Source organism: Hemicordylus capensis, chromosome 3 (genome assembly GCF_027244095.1).
Source record: "Hemicordylus capensis ecotype Gifberg chromosome 3, rHemCap1.1.pri, whole genome shotgun sequence".
NCBI classification, from domain to species: domain Eukaryota; kingdom Metazoa; phylum Chordata; class Lepidosauria; order Squamata; family Cordylidae; genus Hemicordylus; species Hemicordylus capensis.
This window is the reverse complement of record NC_069659.1, coordinates 105,857,516-105,878,173: the sequence shown is the minus strand read 5'-3', so window position 1 is coordinate 105,878,173 and position 20,658 is coordinate 105,857,516. Positions and strand designations below refer to the sequence as shown.

The window sequence follows — 20,658 nt, the reverse complement described above, 5'->3', positions numbered from 1 at the left end:
TTGAGGAATATCACCTCTCTTTTCGACGCACATGTACACGCACACACACACAAATGCAGCATGATCTAAAAGGTACTTTGGAAAGAGCAGGGCTTCAGTATCATAAGCATTTTAAACCCAGTGAGCGACAGGAATGTAGTAGGAATGGGCTATGTGCTGGGCCAGACGACTTTGATTTCAAGAGAAACAAAATAGAAATCGTTCAATCGGAGAGAAATCTTTAATCGCTAAAGTCCACAGCCGTAAGGGAAAGAGTTAACTCTGGCATTAATCTCCACAGTTACAAGCACCTGCACTGGGAACAAGAGAAAACAGCTGGCAGGGAGGACTCTCAAGCTGCAAATTCTCAATGCAAAGACGGCTTCAGAAGTTGAATTTACCTTTAACTACCTTGCCTTGCCAGCAGCGCACAGCTCTGACAAGTGCAAGATTCCATTAAAAAACAACCACGAACAACACAGGGACTAGTTTGAATAATAATTAAACTTACCCTTTGAGTTGCTCCCTCATTGCCGCTAACTATTCAGCGCTTCCAACGAGAGAGAGAGAGAGAAAAGAGCGAGCCACGGGAAAGGATTTCTAGACCGCGTTTGCAGCCTAACGCTAAACTCAACCACAAACACGAAGGAGCGCCTAGCACTGCGGTGCGAGGAGCATTCTCGGGCTAAGGGCGTAAAGCGCGGCGGGGTGATGGGGGGGGGGAGGGAAGGCAGGCAGGCAGGCTAGCTGCGGGGCTAGACAGGGCGGAGCTCTCGCTGCCTCGGCTCCACCTATTCAACCTGCAAACAACAACTGGAGAACTCAAAGAAATGGAGCAGTTTGGGTGAAAACCGGGGGTGGGTGGGATTTATTTAAGGTCGAACCAAAAGATGGCATCCAGCACTCCACGGCTCCCTGACCAAATGCCAGAAGTAGGCAGAAAAAGTGATCTACGCGCAAGTGATCGAATGTAACAGAATCCATCATTTCAGCGAGGGTGGAATGGTTTCTCCTGGAATGCTTGAGATGCTGTGATCTGCCGGAGAGCGCGCGCGCGGGAGAGAGGAGAAGCCACCCAGACACTGTGTGAATTTAATTCACCGACCGCGAATGTGATCATCTCACCAAAGGTGGGCCATTCTTTTCTGACTTCTTATTTTTCAGTGGAAAGGCATGACTGCAAGAGAACAAGAGAGTGGGCCAGGAAAACGTGGAACTGTAAATATGCGGACTCACAACAACGTATCTTTCCGACCTAATTACTTCCGACTCCTTCAGTATGATACAAACCTAGGCATTCGCTGTGACAACATTCAGGATCTTTTGTAATATGACATAAACCCTTTCCTAACCCACCATACTCACAGGCCGAGCATGACCACTCCCTCCCTCTATCCCCTTTACTGATCTTAAGAAGAAGAAGAATTAAGATGGTTCTCCTGCATTCTGTATACAGTATTTACATTAGGTTAATATTTACACATGGTTAGTTATGTGTAACTAACCAATACACCAGTAAGCCATTTACTTGGCTTATACTGCTGTAAGAGCCATAGGTAAAGTTGTGCCCTCCAGTAGGTGTCGACTCCTGGCGACCACAGAGCCCTGTGGTTGTCTTTGGTTTACCATTGCCATCTCCCAAGCAGTATGAGATGATGCTTTTCTGCACCTTCTTATTTTGCTGCTGCCCCATATAGATGTTTCCCATATTCTGGGGAAACATACCAGAGTATACCCGTTAGGTTCTGGAAACATACCAGTGGGAATTCGAACCAGCAACCTCTTGCTCGCTAAGCAAGTCATTTCTCCGCTGTACCATTAGATGGCTTTGATGTAAGGAGCTGTATGGCTAATATGAATGCCTAGATGGCTCTGAATGGGCACCCTTAGGAGGACAGCTGTGCATATCACAGAAACAGACAGATTTCCCAGGACAATGGAAGCGCTTGCATGAAATAACTCCCACCATGACCAATCAGGAAAGAGTTTGTGCTACTTTAATTCTTCTGTGAGAATACTCTTGCATGAATATGCATTGGCACATTTGCTGTGCTCCATCACTGGCATTTAGCAAGAGAAAGAGCACATAAAGAGGTCATTCACAAAATCAAAAACTCTGTTCTGCCAGAGTTTGGGAGCTCCTACAAGCCACCTAATCCTGCAGCGGGGAAGTAACTTGCCTGTAGAGCAAGAGGTTGCTGGTTCGAATCTCCAGTGGTATGTTTCTCAGTCCATGGGAAACACCTATACTGGGCAGCAGCAATATAGGAACATGCTGAAAGGCATCATCTCATACTGCGTGGGAGATGGCAATGGTAAACTCCGCCTGTATTCTACCAAAGAAAACCACATGGCTCTGTGGTCGCCAGGAGTCAACACTGACTCGATGGCACAACTTTACTTTCCTTGTTTCCACACATTCACTTCTACCAGTGTTTTCCTCCTACCTTACTTCCAAATAAACAAAAATTGGGAGCACATGCAGCTCCCAAACCTAGGTAGAACAAAGTTTTGATTGTGTGAATGACCTCAAACAGTTGCTATTCTGGAATCAGCACCAGCTCAAGGGTGTTTTTGTGTGTGTGTGTGTGTTTTTGCCATTCTAGGCAGTGTGCCATTTGCACGCCAGTAGTGTGCTACTCACTATGTGTTCCTCACACAGGGAGGGTGAGGACATCCCTGTGCAAATTGAGAAGTGTGCCTTGGAACCCTCTGTTCATCAGAAAGGATTCTTTCTGGTGAAAAAGGTGTGGTGCATGACAACATTGCATTCAGGTTGCTTTTAACTATGTTGACACAATGGCTTTCCCTTCAGTGTAGTGCAGAGCAATGTGTGCCACACTGCAGTCTGCATAGGTTTGAGGAAAAACTTGAAGATGTGCACATTTGCACTTGCAGTTATGGTCTCAAACTGTATGGAATTAAAAAGTCTCCTCACTGTGGAGAAAAAGGTTGCATGGATCTAAGTCACACTGTACAGTGACACCCTGGTGGACTGCAGATTTAAAATGAAACTATGATATTGCCATAAGGTCAAATCTGTAACAGTTCAAGTGCAGCATAATTAAATTTAACTAACATTGAGTATAAATTTAGAATATAACTACATCTTGTTTAGGATATATATCCAGATTTGAAATCTTGCTTCAGAAAAGCATATATACACATTACACCATGTTCCTATTAGACTAGCACTAATGACTCCATAATTTATGAACTAGTAGGGTTTCCCAAACTGTCTTTCTATAATATAATAAGTTATTACCATGTTATCAAATATCTGTAATTAATAAGAAATTATCAAAACATGGAGCATAGCCCAGCAGCATAGCTGCATACTATCCACACTGTTCAGCTATATCTGTAGTTGTTTCAGTTTGATTAGACCAGGCCAATAATGGTCCAGCATACCTTAAACATTTCAGTTCTCGTTCACATGGAATTTTTTAAAAATTTAATTCACATTAGGTTGCTGATTTGCAAATGTGTTTAGGTGAATGACACCATTGTGATATTGTATCCCCTGCGAACTGAGCAAAGAGGCACATTTTTAAAGCAGTGATTCTCTTTATTTAGCAGTGGGAGAGCAACTGGCCCTATTCATCCCAGGCACAGTATCCAGTGGTTGTTGCTGGTGTCTGTCTTATGTTTATTTTTTAGACTGTGAGGCCTTTGGGGACAGGGAACCATTTTACTTATATCTATGTAAACCACTTTGGAAACTTTTCTTGAAAAGCAGTATATAAATATTCATCATATTTGCAAGTGGGAAATTGTGGCAGGTTTCACAACCATGACCTGAGTATCCACAGTTTGGTGAGATTTCTTTCTTTGGAAGTTGGGGGAATTTGGGGGGTCAGGAGGTCATTTCTGGGGGTCGGGGCTGAGTTCAGGGGTTGGTTTTTTTCCTATTTAACACTGTTTTTTTCTGTCTTTTTGAGACTGCAAATCCCCTAACTCCCATTTTTGCGACTGCAAATCCCCTAACCTGTTTCCCATTAGTTATAATGCCTTGTCAACCACCAGTTCGCCAGCCGTGAGGATTTCCAGAAATGGAACCGTCACGGCTGGTGAGGGATGACTGTATTAAAACCTGGTTTCATGCTACATGAACAAGCCTACAGAAACAGGGAACTCACATGCTCCCTCTCTTTTTCTCTTCATGTGTGAAAGAGGGGAGGAGAGTGAAAGTTCTTGCTTTTACTTTAAAATGAATCAAAGTCCCACATTCAACACTAATATAGAACTGTTATTTATTAAATAACTAAAGTTAAAACATTGATTAGAAGGGTATTAAACCCTAAACTGATCCTGGTTTGAAATCTTGGCTTGTAACTCTAGTTAGTTAACACACTGTAGTTTCCCGAGTTTGAACATAATGGGGAACTGTGGTTTGTTCCTTAATAAAAGTGCATGAGAGTAGAGGAGAAGTAGTAGTGGCTCAAGACTTCTGTACACCTGAGGCAGGGTGCGAAATGCTAATCCCCTTGTGTGACCCTTCTCCCTGCATTTTTTTTTAAGCAAGGGGCAGAAGTGCAGCTTGCCACCTTGCTGATGTCTCAATAATCTGCTGCCTGAGGCAACCAACTCACTTGGTCTCATGGAAGGTTGATCTTGAGAAGAAGGAGTGGAGTGCACAACGCCACAACTGCCTTAGCATTCCCTTCTTGCAGCTTCCTTTGCATTCAGATAATGCTAAACCAAGCCATTTGGAAGATTAATGTAATAAAAACTTACATAACTTACATTATAAGCTCTGGAGAAAAGGAGTCTATCTTTCATATTTTACTCTGCTGCCTCTTCTTTGGGGATTTTCGATCTCGTTATATTTCCTCATTACTGGCTGACTTTCCAGGACATACAGATGTATTCTATGTCAACTATCTGCTCTCAGATCAGAAGGAGGAAATAACAATTAAAGTTGCTAAGTTTTGTGAGGCAGCTAAGAATGCTAGACAACAGATGGTCAACAAGATTATGTAAACTGCTGATTAGGATGAGATAATATTGGATCTCTGTATATATTACTATTATATCATATGTGTATTATTATGTATGCTTTAAATTTTGGTCTATGACCATAAATAAACATGACTGACTTACATTATAAAATCCATCATTTTGCTTGCTTACTCCATATCAATCAGCCTCCTCCTGCTGTAACCAGAATCACAGTCTCTTGTATTTTGGATCTGCCCATCACTGTGCCTAGATACTGAGAGGCCTCACAACAAACTATCTGGCTTGGAGAGATGCCTGGGGTTTGCCAGAATCTGATGGCTATGCTTAGAGAGGCCCTTTGGGGACAGGGAGACATTTTATTTATTTATTATTTCTCTATGTAAACCGCTTTGGAAGCTTTTGTTGAAAAGCAGTATATAAATATTAGTAGTAGTAGCAGTGGCAGTAATAGTAGTAGTGAAGTGTTGTATAGCCACAGTGGCTTGTACTATCTAAATGGTCCAATACAGTTTTGGAGCAGGTATCTGAAGGATCTTTATTCCTACAAACAAACAAACAAACAAACAAACAGAAGGGGGATATTTTGAGGGGAGCAGTCACAGTGTGTCTGAATTTGTTTTTTGGCAGGGCTTGATGCTTTCTCCCCCCCCCCCAATCCTGCTATGCTACCTCATCGTGGCGGCAGGGGTGTTCCTGGAAGGGATGAGTGAAGTACACTGGGAGGTATACTCCCAGTAGGTCACCCAAAGCGCAAAGGTCATCCCAGCTGTCCAGCTAAAGCAAGCAGGCACCTATATTGGGCAGCAGGAATATAGGAAGGTGCTGGAGGTGGACAATCACTTCAGTGACGACAACAACAAAGGCATCATTTCATACTGCATGGGAGAAGGCAATGGTAAACCACTCCTGTATTTTACCAAGAAAAACACATGGATAGACAACATGGAATGATTGTCGTAGTGCTGGATGATGGGCCCCTCAGGCCGTATGGTACTCAACATGCTACTGCATAAGAGCTGAAGATTTCTCCCAGCATCAATATTGTTTATGACGTGGTTAGACTAAAGCCTTTTGGACATCTAGCAGCTGATGTTGCAGCGCGTGAAAAGAAAATCCAAAGCTGCAAAGACAGAACTACAGTGGGAACGTGGAACATAAGTAGCATGAATATGGGAATGCCTAACACAGTGAAAGATGAAATGAATCGACTACAGATTGACATCTTGGGCATCAGTGAATTAAAATGGACTGGACTAGGACACTTTCAGTCAGAAAATCATACTGTTTACTACTCAGGACACGAAAACCAAAGGAGGAATGGTGTTGCTTTCATAGTCAGGAAGGATATAGCAATGACAGTACTTGGGTACAATGCAGTCAGTGACCGATAATATCAATTAGATTTTGTGGACAACCCTTTAACATGACAGTTCTTCAAGTTTATGCCCCAGCAACTGATGCAGAAGAAGAAGAAGAAGTTTATGAGTTCTATGCTCAAGTTCAGTCTGAAATAGACAGAACGTGCAAGCAAGATGTGATGATGGTGGTTGGAGACTTGAATGCCAAATTTGGAAAAGGTAAGGAGGATAACACAGTCGGCCTATATGGCCTAGGAAACAGAAATGAAGCAGAACGACTTATTAGTTTCTGCCAAGCCAATGATCTCTTCATTGCTAACACATTCTTCAAATAACCAAAGCACCTCCTATACACATGGACATCACCATATGGACTACACAGAAATCAAACTGATTACGTTATTGGTACAACAATATGGACGAGCTCAGTTATAACAACAAAGACATGGCCAGGTGCTGACTGTGGAACCAATCATGAACGGCTCATGTGCAAGTACCAAGTCAAGCTAAAGCAGAAAAACAAAGCTATCCAGCTTCTGCGATATGATCTTGAGAATGTTCCCACCACTTTCAAGGAGAACATCAGGAACCGCTTTGAAGTTCTGAACCTCATTGATAGGGAACCAGAGGAACTGTGGAATGAAATAAAAAGAGTTGTTAAGGATGAATGCGAAAAGAGACTGCCAAAGACCAAGAAACAGAAGAAAGCAAAATGGATGTCAGAACAGACAATGAAAACTGCCAAGAAGATGAAAGAAGCCAAAGTCAAGAAAGATAAAGACCTCAGGAAGGAACGTAATAGAGAATTTCAGAAAGCTGTTAGAAGAGACAAGGAGCAATACTACAATAACATCTGTAAAGACTTTGAGGATGGAAATAGACACGGAAAAGCAAGGCAAGTTTTCCAAAAGATCTTCCAGGGCATGTTTTGTTGCTGTGTGGCTTTTAAATTTTCAATTTTAGTTTCCTTTGCCTGGAGGTAGACAGTGGGAGGAGCCAGCCAGGGCTGAGGTGAGTCACATCAAGTGGGAGGTGCCACATTCTTGTTGAACCTGGTTGCCTCAGTTTGACACCTACTTTCTACATACAGTAAGAGGAGGCGGCCAGGGAACTTAGTGAACACACTTAGCAAACAGGAATTAGCAAACTGGTATCATAGGAGTTTTGCGTGGAGTTTTGCAGGGAAGTGTGTGGAGAACTGGAAAGGAGACCATCTTGTTCACATGGAGCCCAGTGGAAAGAGAAGGTAAGTACTGCTCCCTCCTTTATATTCTCAGGAAAGAAAGTTTAAACTATTGAATAGCTGACAACTTCAGCTAAGTCCTTATTTCAAATAAACAATCTCCAAATACCCTAAACAACAAACAAAACTAATCATGAAGGTAGAAAGCCAGCAGAGCAGGGGGTGCTTCCCAGTATATTGCCCAGAGTGTTACATGTATGACTGTCCATTGATGGGCAGAAGTTGTGAGTATTTACTCACAAACAGGGCTGCACGGCTCCGTTTGCAGATGCCACCACACCCCCTGTGTGTCTGATGTAAGATACAGGGATGTGGCTGGGGTGCCAGCCACAGACCCTGAACACAACACCCTGGGTTCTTTGAATGGTGGCTCCATCCCTGCATGGAGAATGGAGGTCTCAGGGAAGGAGGACATCTCCAAGGAAGAGGAAATCGCTCCCTTAGAAGGGATCCGTGGATAATGAGCCCATATACTCTCACACAAGGATACTTCTCAGGAGGGTGGGGTCCTCCTAGTAGTGGGTGATTCAATCATTGGGGGTATAGAGAGAGAGGTCTGTGACCCCCAAGTAGATTGCATGGTGACTTGACTGCCTGGTGCAAAGATTGCGGATGTCACACAGTGTCTAGATAGGTAGTGCGGGGAGGAGCCAGCTGTCGTGGTGCACATTGGCACCAATGATGTTGAGAAATGTAGTTGGGAGGTCCTGGAAGCCCAATTTATGCTGCTAGGTAGCATATTGAAGTCCAGGACACCCAAGGTAGCATTCTCAGAAATGCTACCTGTTCCATGCACAGGGCCAGCAAGACAGGCTGAGCTGAGGGTTCTCCATGTGTGGATGAGATGGTGGTGCCAGGAGCAGTGGCATTCTTACCCCTGGACTTGGGGGCCAAAGTCCAGAGCCTCCACACCCCCTTGGGGCCCCCAAATCCTATTTAGTCTTTAGGGATTTAGATTTCTTAGGCATTTAAGATACATTTTGGGACAAGACAAGGCTGTACAAAAAGGACTGTCTCCAACCAAGATGGAACCAGACTGCTGGCACTTAAAATCAAAAAGTTCACAGAGCAGCTTTTAAAATGATGCCTGGGGTATATTTGACAGGAGCTAGGCAGCATCCAGTTTGGCAAATGTCATCCCTTAAAGTGTGAGGGTGTAAATGCTTCAGATAAATGCTTCGGAAGGGGACAAAGCATAAACAGGTAAAGAGCAGAAAGAAGGATGTGCTAGCTGATCAAAGAGATCAAATGGCCATAAGAAAGATAGCACACACAAGGTAAGAGATTCAGCATATATACCAAAACCAGAAGCCTACAAGCCAAGATGGGTGAGCTGGAGTGCTTGGTTGCTAATGAAAACATAAATATGGTGGTTGTAACAGAAACATGATGAAACAGTGAGAACCATTAGGACACTTTTATTCTTGGATATAAACTCTATAGAAAGGACAGGGAGGGGTGAATGGGTGTGTGTGTGAAATAGCACTGTATGTTAAAATATGGATAAAATCAAACAAGCTGGAAAACCTAGGAAGACCAGAGTCTTCCACAGAAACTCTAGGTGACAATAAAAGGCCAGAAAGGAAATGTGTTACTAGAAACATTCTACCACCATCCTGATCATATCACAGACAATGACAGGGAGTTGCAGAAGAAAACCAGGGAGGCGTCAAAGAGAGACAGAGCTGTAATAATGGTTGACTTGAATATGGGAGGAGAGCTGGTCTTGTGGTAGCAAGCATGACTTGTCCCCTTAGCTAAGCAGGGTCTGCCCTGCTTGCATCTGAATGGGAGACTTGATGTGTGAGCACTATAAGATATTCCCCTTAGGGGATGAAACCCCTCTGGGAAGAGCCGAAGGTTTCAAGTTCCCTCCCTGGTTTCTCCAAGATAGTGCTGAGAGAGATTCCTGCCTGCAACCTTGGAGAAGCTGCTGCCAGTCTGTAGACAGTACTGAGCTAGATGGACCTATGTTCTAAGTAAAAGGCAGCTTCCTGTGTTCCTACCCACACATAGACTGAGTAAATTCACAGTCAGGTAATGACAAAGAGGCCACATTTCTAGATACGCTGAATGACTGTGCCCAAGAACAATTGGTCATGGAACCAACCAGAGACAAGGCAACAGACTTAATCCTGAGAGTTGCACAGGTCCTGGTGTGAGATGTCAGTGTCATGAGTTTGAGGAACATTTAGCCAAAAGTATCAAGGGGAATAACAAAAACTTCTTTAAGTACATCAGAAGCAGGAAACCTGCCAGGGAGGCAGTTGGGCCATTAGACAATGAGGGAGTGAAAGGGATTATTAAGGAGAATATGGAGGTTGCAGAGAAACTGAATGAGTTATTTGCGTCTGTCTTCACGGCAGAGGATACTGAGCATATACCTGTTCCTGAACCAGGCTTTTTAGGGATGGAGGCTAGAGAGCTGAGTCAGATAGAAGTGACAAGAGATGATGTTCTAAACTGTCTGGAAAAACTGAAAGCTAACAAATCACCAGGGCCAGTTGGCATCCATCCAAGAGTCCTCAAAGAACTCAAATGTGAAATTGCAGACCTCCTTGCTAAAATATTTAACTTATCCCTGAAATCGGGCTCTGTACCAGAGGACTGGAGAGTAGCAAATGTAACACCGATTTTCAAAAAGGGATCCAGGGGCGATCTGGGAAATTATAGGCTGGTTAGCCTAACGTCCGTTCCGGGCAAATTGATGGAAAGCATCCACAAGGATAAAATTGTAAAGCACCTAGAAGAACAGGCCCTGCTGGGAGTGAGCCAGCATGGCTTCCGCAAAGGTAAATCTTGCCTCACCAACCTTTTGGACTTCTTTGAGAGTGTCAATGAGTGTGTGGATCAAGGTGATCCAGTTGACATAGTCTACCTGGACTTCCAAAAAGCTTTTGACAAAGTTCCTCATCAAAGACTCCTGAGTATCTCCAAATTACAGATACTTTGGACTTCCGAAAAGGAAACTTCACTAAAATGAGGAGTTTGGTAGAAAGAAATGGAAAGGGAAAAACAGGAGAGCCATTTTGCTTGAAAATGCATGGAATTTATTTAAAACCACAATATTAGAAATCCAGTTGGAATGTATACCAAAAAGGAGGAAAGGTACCACCATGTCCAGGAGGATGTCAGCATGATTAACAAGTTAAGTCAAGGAAGCTATAAAAGGGGAAGAAGACTTCCTTGAGAAATTGGAAGGCCTGCCCAAATGAAGAGAACAGAAACAAAAACAAACTCTCACAAAAGAAATGGAAGGAGACAATAAGGGAAGTGGACGGTGGCGGGGAGAGAGCTAAAAGCATCAAGGGGAATAACAAACACTACTTTAAATGCATCAGAAGCAGGAAACCTGCCATGGAGGTCATTGGATCTTTATATGATGACGGTCTGAAAGGAATTATTAAGGAAGATATGGAGATTGCAGAAAAACTAAATGAGTTCTTTGCATCTGTCTTTCACTCAAATGTAAAATTGCTGACCTCCTTGCAAAATATGTAACTTATCCCTACAATCAGGCTCTGTACCAGAGGACTGGAACGTAGCCAATGTAACAGTGATTTTCAAAAAGGGATCGGGGTGGGGGGCAGGATCTGGAAAATTAAAAGCTCGCTAGCTTAATGTCTGTTCCAGGAAAACTGATGGAAAGCATGTCAAAGATAAGCATTCTCAAAGATAAAATTGTTAAGCATGTAGAAGAACAGGTCCTGCTAAAGGAGAACCAGTATGGCTTCTGCAAAGGTAAATCTTGCCTCACCAAACTTTTGGAGTTCTTTGAAAGGCATGTGAATAAGGGTGATCCAGTCGACATAGTACACTTGGGCTTTTCAAAAAGCTTTCAACAAAGTTCCTCATCAGAGGGTCATGGGCTAAGGGGACAGGCTCACATGTTAATTGGTAACTGGTTGAAGGACAGGAAACAGAGGGTAGATATAAATGGGCAGTTCTCTAAAGGAGGAAAGTAAGTGGGGAGTGGGGTCTCCTATGGATCTATATTGGTACCAGTGCTTTATAATTTATTCATAAATGATCTAGAAGTTGGGGTAACAAGGCAGATGGCCAAATTTGCAGATGACACTGAACTATTCAGGGTAGTGAAAACCAAAACAGATTGTGAGACGCTCTAAAAGGATCTCTCCAAACTGGGGGAGTGGGTGACAAAATGGCAAATGTGGTTTAATATTAGCAAGTATAGTGATACATTGCGGGAGGGGAACCACAATTTTACATGAGATCTGAGCAGTCGTTTACTGATACTGACCAGGAGAGAGATCTTGGGGACAGCTCTTTGAAAGTGCCAACTCAATATGTTGCAGCTGTGAAAAAGGCCAATTCCATGCTTGGAATCGTTAGGAAGGGGGTTGAAAATGAAACTGCTAATATCATAATACCTTAAGTGGCACAGTGGGGAAATGCTTGACTAACAAGCAGAAGGTTGCTGGTTTGAATCCCTGCTGCTACTATATCAGACAGCAACGATATAGGAAGATGCTGAAAGGCATCATCTCATACTGCGCAGGAGGAGGCAATGGTAAACTACTCCTATATTCTACCAAAGAAAACCACAGGACTCTGTGGGCGCCAGGAGTCGAAATCAACTTGACAGCACACTTTACCTTTAATATCATAATGCCCTTATACAAATCTATTTTGTGGCCACACTTGGAGTACTAGGGATGTGCACGAACTGGTCTGTAGGCCATGTTAGAGGCCTCCGAACCAGTTCGAACGTGGCCTGGTCCGGCAGTCCAGTGCCGGTGGGGGGGTGGTTCTGTAAGGGCAGGGAGAGGTTTGCATTTACCCCTCCTGCCACTTTCCCCCTGCCGGTGCTCCCTTTTTTGGAAACGATTTTGGCCATCCACGCACTTATTACTTCTGGTATTTCCAGCTAACTATGGGGGCAGGGGCGGCAGGGAGGAATGCTGATGCCCCAAAATTGTTTCAAAAAAAAGGGAGCGCCGGCAGGGGGGAAACAGCAGGAGGGCTAAGTGCAACCCCCTCAAAGAGAGACTCCTGCCGGCACCGGAACGCGCCTCCACGGTTCCGTAGAAATCCCTATGGAGTGCTGCGTACAGTTCTAGTCACCATATCTCAAAAAGGACATTATAGAACTACAGATTATGAAGAAGAGGGAAACCAAGATAATTAGGTGCCTCGAGTTTCAATCTGTGATGCCTGATGATGTGGACAAGCTGCTTGGGGCCTACCACGTTCCCTGGATCCTTGTCCGACTTGGCTGCTTCTATCCAGCAGGGAGATTGCTGGAAATGGCCTAGTTAATATCATTAACTTATCGCTGAAGGAGGGTAGGATGCCTCCTTGTTTGAAGGAGGCAATGATTAGACCACTTCCCTAGATCCCTCAGTGATAGATAGTTTGCAGCATTTTCTTTCTAAATGCAGTACTTAGGCGCCAACCCTCTGAAATCCCATTATGTTTTGCATTCAGTATTTTAAATACAGAAAATCAGAGATAGAGATTTCACATTATTGTGTGATACAAATGAAACCATTTTTATCATGCAGTTTGAAATCTCCATCGATATTACACTTTCTTACTTCTTATCAATCACAATCACCTTAAATTAAATCACCTTTTTGCCTCTTATTTGAGGTAAATGTTAAATATTCCACTCCACCCCACATATATGGAAATCAGGGAGCACAGATTACCTCAAAAGCAATTAACCCTGAGTCAGAGCACACTGAAGTAACTGCTTGTGAGAACCTGACCAGTCAGTTTTCATATGAGCCTTCAGTTCCTAGTCCACCTTAATAGCAGATTGGCTGTCCTTTAGCACTGTCTCTCTTCTTTTCTCATTCATTGTACCAAGCAATAGGAATATAAAAACTAGTCTGAAATTCTGACACTTTGCATAATCTTCTTTCTCTTTCGGTAACAAATAAAGCATTGTATTCAATTAGACTCACAGCAGGTGAAAACCCCAATTAGTGTATCCATTTGCTTTGTTTTTCCCCCTACCTTACACCCACACAGCACCCTTTAAAAACAAACAACAACCACCACTACCCAAAGGGAAATCTGAGTCATTCCACGATTCAAAAGCAAATTAACTCTTTGATGTCCACATCAAAATGTTATCAGCTGAATAACACCCAGTGATAGAAACATAAATTCTGAGGTATTAAGCCCAACTGACTCCACAATTTCATAACAGGAAACAAAGATGTTATGCTTATCAGAGGTTTACATAAATTTATAAAACCTCATAGCTATTCCTATCTACAAAAATTTATGTTTGTTTCGTACTGGATACCTAAGCTTACCCAATCAATAACAAATGTACTATTCTGCTCTATAGGAAATGTGACTATTAGAGTGAATGATGATGACTACAATTCAAGAAAATAAGAACAAAATATATTGGGGCTATTCTCACGATCAACAAAAATTGGGCTAGGAGAACCTAGCCTGATTTTTGTTGATTGTAAGAACCACCGGGTAACCCGCTCAAGTAGCCCTCCCTAAAGCCCAGTTTTGCAGAGTGAGCGCTCTGCAAACACGGGCATTCTGATCGTGATTAGCTGCGGCATGGCTCCGTGCCATGCCTACTCACGAGGAGAACCCTGGAGGGGAGGCGAAAAGCGATTTTTTTTTCTTTGCAAAAGAATTGGTGTGGCCTAATAAGGACCAATGGAAAAAAATTCCTGTTTATGTAGTAGTTCCCCCTCTTTACTTATTCAAGGTGGTCTTATAATTCACTTTTCCAGCTAACTACATCCATCTACCTAGCCACCTAATGGTGCAGCAGGGAAGTAACTTGCTTAGGGAAGAAGAGGTGGCTGGTTTGAATCCCTGCTGATATGTTTCCCAGACTATGTTTCCCAGACTATGGGAAACACCTATATCAGGCAGCAGCAATATAGGTAGATGCTGAAAGGCATCATCTCATACTATGCTGAAGATGGCAATGGTAAACCCCTCCTGTATTATACCAACAATGTGGCTCTGTGGTCGCCAGAAGTTGACACTGACTCGACGGCACAACTACATACTACACCTCCATCTATCTACCTTGTTTTGTGCTTGGGCTGAAGTAAATCTGACATCTACATTGTCTCTGGCTTTACTTAAGAAGCAGATTACAAAGTAGATAGCTGTGTTGGAATTATTGTATGTATGAAATGGTTTTATATATCCTCTGCTATCTCTATATTCAGTTCTAACAGAATCTTGAGAAACCTAAAAACCACTGGACTTTATAGGACAATATGTCAGAGAGCTGTATATTTCTCTGTCAAACCATATTATAAAAGACTAAAAGACACTACAGCCCATGTTATGCACAGTCCATGGAGAATGAGGGACATGTTTTATTATATTGTAATTTTTATAGGGACTCGCATGAGACATTAATTTTACCCCTGATTAAGGACATACTGGGCAAGGAAGATGAAGTATATATCTCATTTCTCTTGTCAGACCATCAAGCCAAGGTTACTTACAACATATCTAAGTTTTGTTTAATAGCAACCAATATATGATATCTAATGACTAATGTAGTTGAATAATTTACTATGTCATTGTATATTAGTAAAACTATATTGTTGTTTTATTGTTGCATGGGTGTTACATTATGTTCCTTCTTTCATGTTTCTGTACTGGTCAAAGACTGTAATAAAGTTTATCTATCAACAACAGGAATTGTCATTGTTGAGACCTTTGATGTACATAGGAAATCTGTATCCATTTTATTCTGTTGACATTTCTGGAGTTCTAAACTCAAAGCAATAAAAGTGGCATTTTGAGAAATATGTAGTAGCAAAGTAGTTACACATAATATTTCTTATGTAATTTTTAGGAGGAATTTTTTTTAAAAGTCATTCAAGTGTTGGCAACCAATCTATATTGCCAGCATATGTGCATACTCTGCTAGAAAGTACCTTAGCTAGACACTTCCTAGCTGATGAATAATGCTACAGATTTAGATACCTCATCATGAGAATAGATTATTAGCATATTCTTTGATCAAGAGTGTTTTTCAGCTTGTCCAGTTGCATTTCTTAGCAAAATTAGCTGGGGATGTTGCCTACTGGATACTTTGATGATCCCAGAATTAGGATCTCTTTTTCATTGTCCTTTTGTATTTTAATTAAAAACTCAGCATTAGGGGATATCTTATGGAATTTAAGGAACTACACCTGACTGGTTTAATCTCTTAGGCATATTAAGGATATGATCAGTTAGGCTTTCCCTAAAGGATAAAAAAGAGAGCTAACACACTGGGAAGAGCACAACTGCAAATAAATGAAGGAAGTAAAGAAAGAAAGAAAGAAAGAAAGAAAGAAAGAAAGAAAGAAAGAAAGAAAGAAAGAAAGAAAATAAATGTTAATAAATATATAAAAGGAGACTAAAAGATTATAATATCAATCAAACTAGGCTTAGCTTTTTTTTTAGCCTACTTTCCTTAAGGTTAAGTTAGCTAATGACCTAACATTCTGTGTGTGTATCCATGTGTCCCTGTGTGTGTTCTCTTTTATAAACTTTGCAATGCCTGGACCAATATTAACCAAGCTTGCTACAGCTGTAGGGACACATAGGGACACCTCAATGGCTTAAATTGTGATGATGTCACTCACCACAATTCAAGATGGCAGATGCATAAACATTTAAGGCGCAAGTGGGCTAACTTGTAAACTGCCTAATTGTATCAAATTTGAACCAAATTTGATACAGCTGTAGGACACATGGGGCCATCTAAATGGCAGAGCTTGTGATGTCATCCATCCCAATTCAAGATGGCAGATGCATGAACATTTGAGGCGCAAGAGGGCTAGCTTGTGAACCGCCTAACCAATCTGAACCAAATTTGCTAAAGGTGTAGGGACACATGGATGGATCAATGGATGGATTGATTGTGATGATGCCATCCATCCCAATTTAAGATGGCGGACATGTGAATATTTAAGGCTGAAATGGGCTAACTTGTAAGTATAATTGTCAATTAAGATTATAGTAAAAGGAAAGTATGCAGATTAGTTCTTACCAGAACAACTTGTTTTTAAACAATACAACCCCACCCCCAAACCCTCACACTAGGTGAGAACCAGAAGAAAAGTATGTTCTGGCGTGGAAGTGAGATGATGGCCAGGTGTACCTTTGGGAGCCAATCCTCCAATACATCACCACCTACACAGGTAAACACTCTTCTCCAGGTTGCACTATGATTAATTGTTTTAATGATTGTTTTAATGTTGTTTTTAGAATATTGTTTTAAAATTTTAAATTGTGTTTTTAATTTCTTGCTTTTACATTTTTTAAAAAAATAATTTTTTTTAAATAAATAAAATAATTTAAAAATAAATTATTTTTAAAATAATCTTGTTGTAAACCACCCAGAGACATAAGTTTTAGGCAGTATAAGAACATGTTAAATAAATAAATAAATAAATCTACACCAGGCCTATTAAACCCAGGCCCTTCCAGCTGTTTTTGGACTACAACTCACATAATCCCCAGCCATAGTAGGGATGTACACGGAACCGCTCTGTTTTTCTACAAAGCTTTGGGGGCAGCATCATTCCTCCCTGCCACCCCTGTCCCCGCTGTTGGCTGGAAATAGTGGAAGTACCATCACGCATGTGCACGCCACCGCATGTGCATCCGCTGCACATGTCACACACAGCGGAGGTAAGTACACCCCCTCGCTCTTAAAGCGAGACCCCCCCTGGTGTCGAACCGCGGGACCGGGCAACGTCTGAACTGGTTTGGAGGCCTCTAAAATGGCCTCTGAACCGGTCTGGGCACATCCCTAAGCCACAGTAGCCAATAGCCAGGGATTATGGGAGTTGTAGGTCAATCTCTGCAGGTGGGCCAAAGTAGAGCAGTCCTGATCTAACCTTTCCCTCCTTACTCATGTTATTCCCCTTCTGTGATAACAAGGATAAATGTACTAATGAAAAAACACTGTTGCAACTAAGTTTCAGGATGTGCAAAATGTAATCTGGATCACCTGTAAAATCATGGTAAGAATTATTATTTATTTTATTTTACTACTAGCACTGCTACTACTTATATACCACTTTTCAACAGAAGTTCTCAAAGCGGTTTACATCGGGAAACAAACAATAAAGATTTTATATATTTCATTTATATACCACCCATTCCAGAGGAGCTCAGGCCAGTTTACATCCAAATTAAAACCATTAAGATGTAACATAAAATAAAAGCAATTAAATATTAACATAAAACTCATTTTTAAAACTTTTAAAAACGAATTTAACCTTATTAGAAGCGAGGCTGAAAAGATGGGTTTTTATGGCTCTCTTGAAACTCTTCAAAGTAAGCCTCTTATACCCATGGTAAGCTTCTTATACCCACAGGGAACGCATTCCACAACTGAGAAAGCCCAATCCCAAGTTGCCACTAGTTGGTGTTCTCTCAGATAACCTGGGCCTAAGCTATTCAGGGCTTCAAAGGTGATAAACAGTACTTTATATTTTGCCCAGAAACATACTGGCAGCCAGTGCAACTGTTTAAGATCAGGCATGATGTGATCTCTGTTTCCAGAGACCAATCTGGCTGCTGCATTTTGGACAAACTGAAGTTTCCTAACTACATACAAAGGCAGCCCTCTATAGAGCATTGTCACTTTGTTCACACTTAGATTACTCTTGTCTCTTTCTGTACATCTATTTGCTATTCTGATTGAATAGGAATTAGAAGATGCCATGTCTAGAAAGAAAGAAAGACAGCCAAGCAAGCATGCAAGCAAGCAAGCAAACCCTCTGGAATTAAAGTTAAATATATATTTTATTCAGTCCTGAGATAAATTTTACTACAGATTACTTCCGCTGAGTAATGCATTTGTACCCCACCCTTCCCCAAGTGTGCAATGAACAGGTTTTCAGGCAGTCTCACTTTCAACTTCCTGCCAGGTCCAATTTTCCTTAGCTTCAGAAAGTTGGTTCTTTTGATACATCTTGTACAAATACACCACTCACGCAAATGTCCCTCAATGTGAACAGTAGACAATAGGAATAGTGAGTTCACATAAAATCCTATGTTCCCTTTAATAAAATGAAAAAAATGTGAGTTGCAGTTTTCCAGCTCATGGAAACAAGCAGGCAACCTTACGTAACTATTTTATACTACTCTTCAGAATACACACTGAGACATATGTGAGGAAAGAGACAAATTTTTTAGAGAATACATCATTAATTAAGGTTGCACATATCTGGAATGGGTGCCGCAGGTAAGCCTAAGGTCCTTATTGATCCAGAACTGTTACAAGTGACCAGCTAGTCCCTGCTCCTTTAACTTGCTCACCATCCTCTCTTATCCCTTCTTGCTGGTTTGGAAAGGACTAGCATTGGGCAATCCCAAGCTTGTTCCTTCACGTGGAGCAGAATACCATCTCTTCACCTAGGCAGAAGTGGAAAGAACTTTTCTCCTGCAGGGTTGCTGGCATTGCCGCCTGCAGACTGCCTCTTCTGGCATGCACTCACTCACTTATTTCCAATCGCTTTTGAGCATGATCCAGAATAGCTCAGTGGGGCTAGCTGTTCCCTTTGCCCTGTTTACTCCAGAGCTCACCAGCGTTGTACTCCACTTCTTCAGTCATTCAGTGTGTGTTTGCATACAACCTATGACATAATGCTAGTCTTTGCAGATGATGTTTCTGGGTGCAGTTGTTCACAGCTGAGCTGCATGGGATACTTGGTGGGGCAGGTGCTCTACTAGCTCACAAATACAACGACTTATGTAATCAGTGGTTTTGCACAAATTAGTGACTGATGTATTGTTAGAACCAAATCCCAGATGGAATGGTTGCTGCTGCCTTCTAATCATTGTCTAAATATGCATAAAGCAACAAGCTGTTTACAGCTCAGAGAGTCACTTTTAAAGAGGCAAGTACTGTCACAGTATTGCAAAAAATAAAACTGCAGCTTTGCTGCAATGCACAGAAATAGCAAACATTTTATACCTCAGACTCATGGACTCTCTCTTTAGGTCCCAGATCAGGTCTGAAGTACATTCATTATTTCTGTTCAGAGCAATTCCTCCAGTATATGCCAAGAATAAGCTTAAACGCCTTGCTGATTTAGGGAGTTTATTGAAGTCTGTGTATGAGGTACTGTAGGAGTGATAACTGCCACTTTGGTGGATAAGCAAGGAAAGTATAGAGTTAAATGAAGGAATAACTACAAATTGAGCCATGCTGGAAACACGGTTTTACACAAGCTGACAAAATAGTGCTAACTTACAACCTCATCACACTGCAATCACTTCTTAATCTTTGACAAAGAGTAGGTGTGATTGTAATCCTGTCCATGAGCTGGGCTGTGCAAATTAATTTTCTATGCACCTGCTTCTTTAAAAAAAAACCAACTACAAACAACCTCATCCACTTGAGTAGCAGAAACAGTAAGGTTACTTATGGACAGACAGTTTTTTTAATGTTGCTTCTCACTGCTCTGCAGATACATGTTTGTACCTACTTCAAATGGAAATTCAATCAATACGAAAATTTCATTAAGACAGAAATGATGTTCAATATTAGTCATGAGCTGAAGGTTTTTTTCAACACTGTCCAATTCACATTTCCCATATATTTACATAGAGGTTGGGAAAATGTTATGTTTCCAGAACATTTATCCTTCCATTTCCTTTTGCACAATCTTGTGTTCTGTTTGTCTATCATCATCTCCTCTGGATGATCTAACTGTGTATACTTATATTTTCAGTCTCATTGGGAAGGGAGTAAAAAAACAACACAGAAAACCCAGAGCCAAATACACAGAAATTCTGTGACCTTCAGAAACCCTGTACAGCCTTCTTCCTTCATTCAATCAGATTGCTTGTGCTTCGTAATCTACCTCCTGCATATATGTGTGTGCAAATACACACTACCTCAAAACTGCATAAATAGTCCAAGCCTGCACAGAATTGTAATTTATTGGTCTGACTAAGATTATACTGTGTGATAGTTTGCATTTGTAGTACTGTTATTTATTGGTATTATATGTGTTTTGGAACTTATGTTGTGTTACGTTAAGCTATGTTTAAGTGTGTGCAGGAGGTTGAGTGACAGCAGCAGCAGAAGCGAGACCCCTGAAGAAGGGACAAGGAAACCCTGCTTGTCTCACTGTCATC

The 20,658-nt window shown here is 41.7% G+C and overlaps 1 protein-coding gene and 1 long non-coding RNA gene across 23 annotated transcripts in view; one reads left to right on the top strand and one right to left on the bottom strand.

The window, feature by feature from the left end:
* Positions 1-20,658, bottom strand: part of DMD (dystrophin) — a 1,901,967-nt gene that overhangs the window by 138,495 nt on the left and 1,742,814 nt on the right. Inside the window, exon 1 of one of the 22 annotated variants that reach the window (XM_053308513.1) lies at positions 491-863. The exons of the other annotated variants lie outside the window; for them this stretch is intronic. Within the exon in view, the coding sequence (XP_053164488.1) occupies positions 491-510 (20 nt within the window). The 5' untranslated portion in view covers positions 511-863. Of the gene's footprint in view, positions 1-490; positions 864-20,658 lie in introns of those variants that run through there. 22 annotated transcript variants of the gene reach the window in all.
* On the top strand, positions 710-20,465 carry LOC128350339 (uncharacterized). Its single transcript, XR_008319268.1, has 3 exons — positions 710-1,109; positions 16,603-16,700; positions 20,250-20,465. It is a non-coding gene; the product is annotated as an uncharacterized LOC128350339 (long non-coding RNA).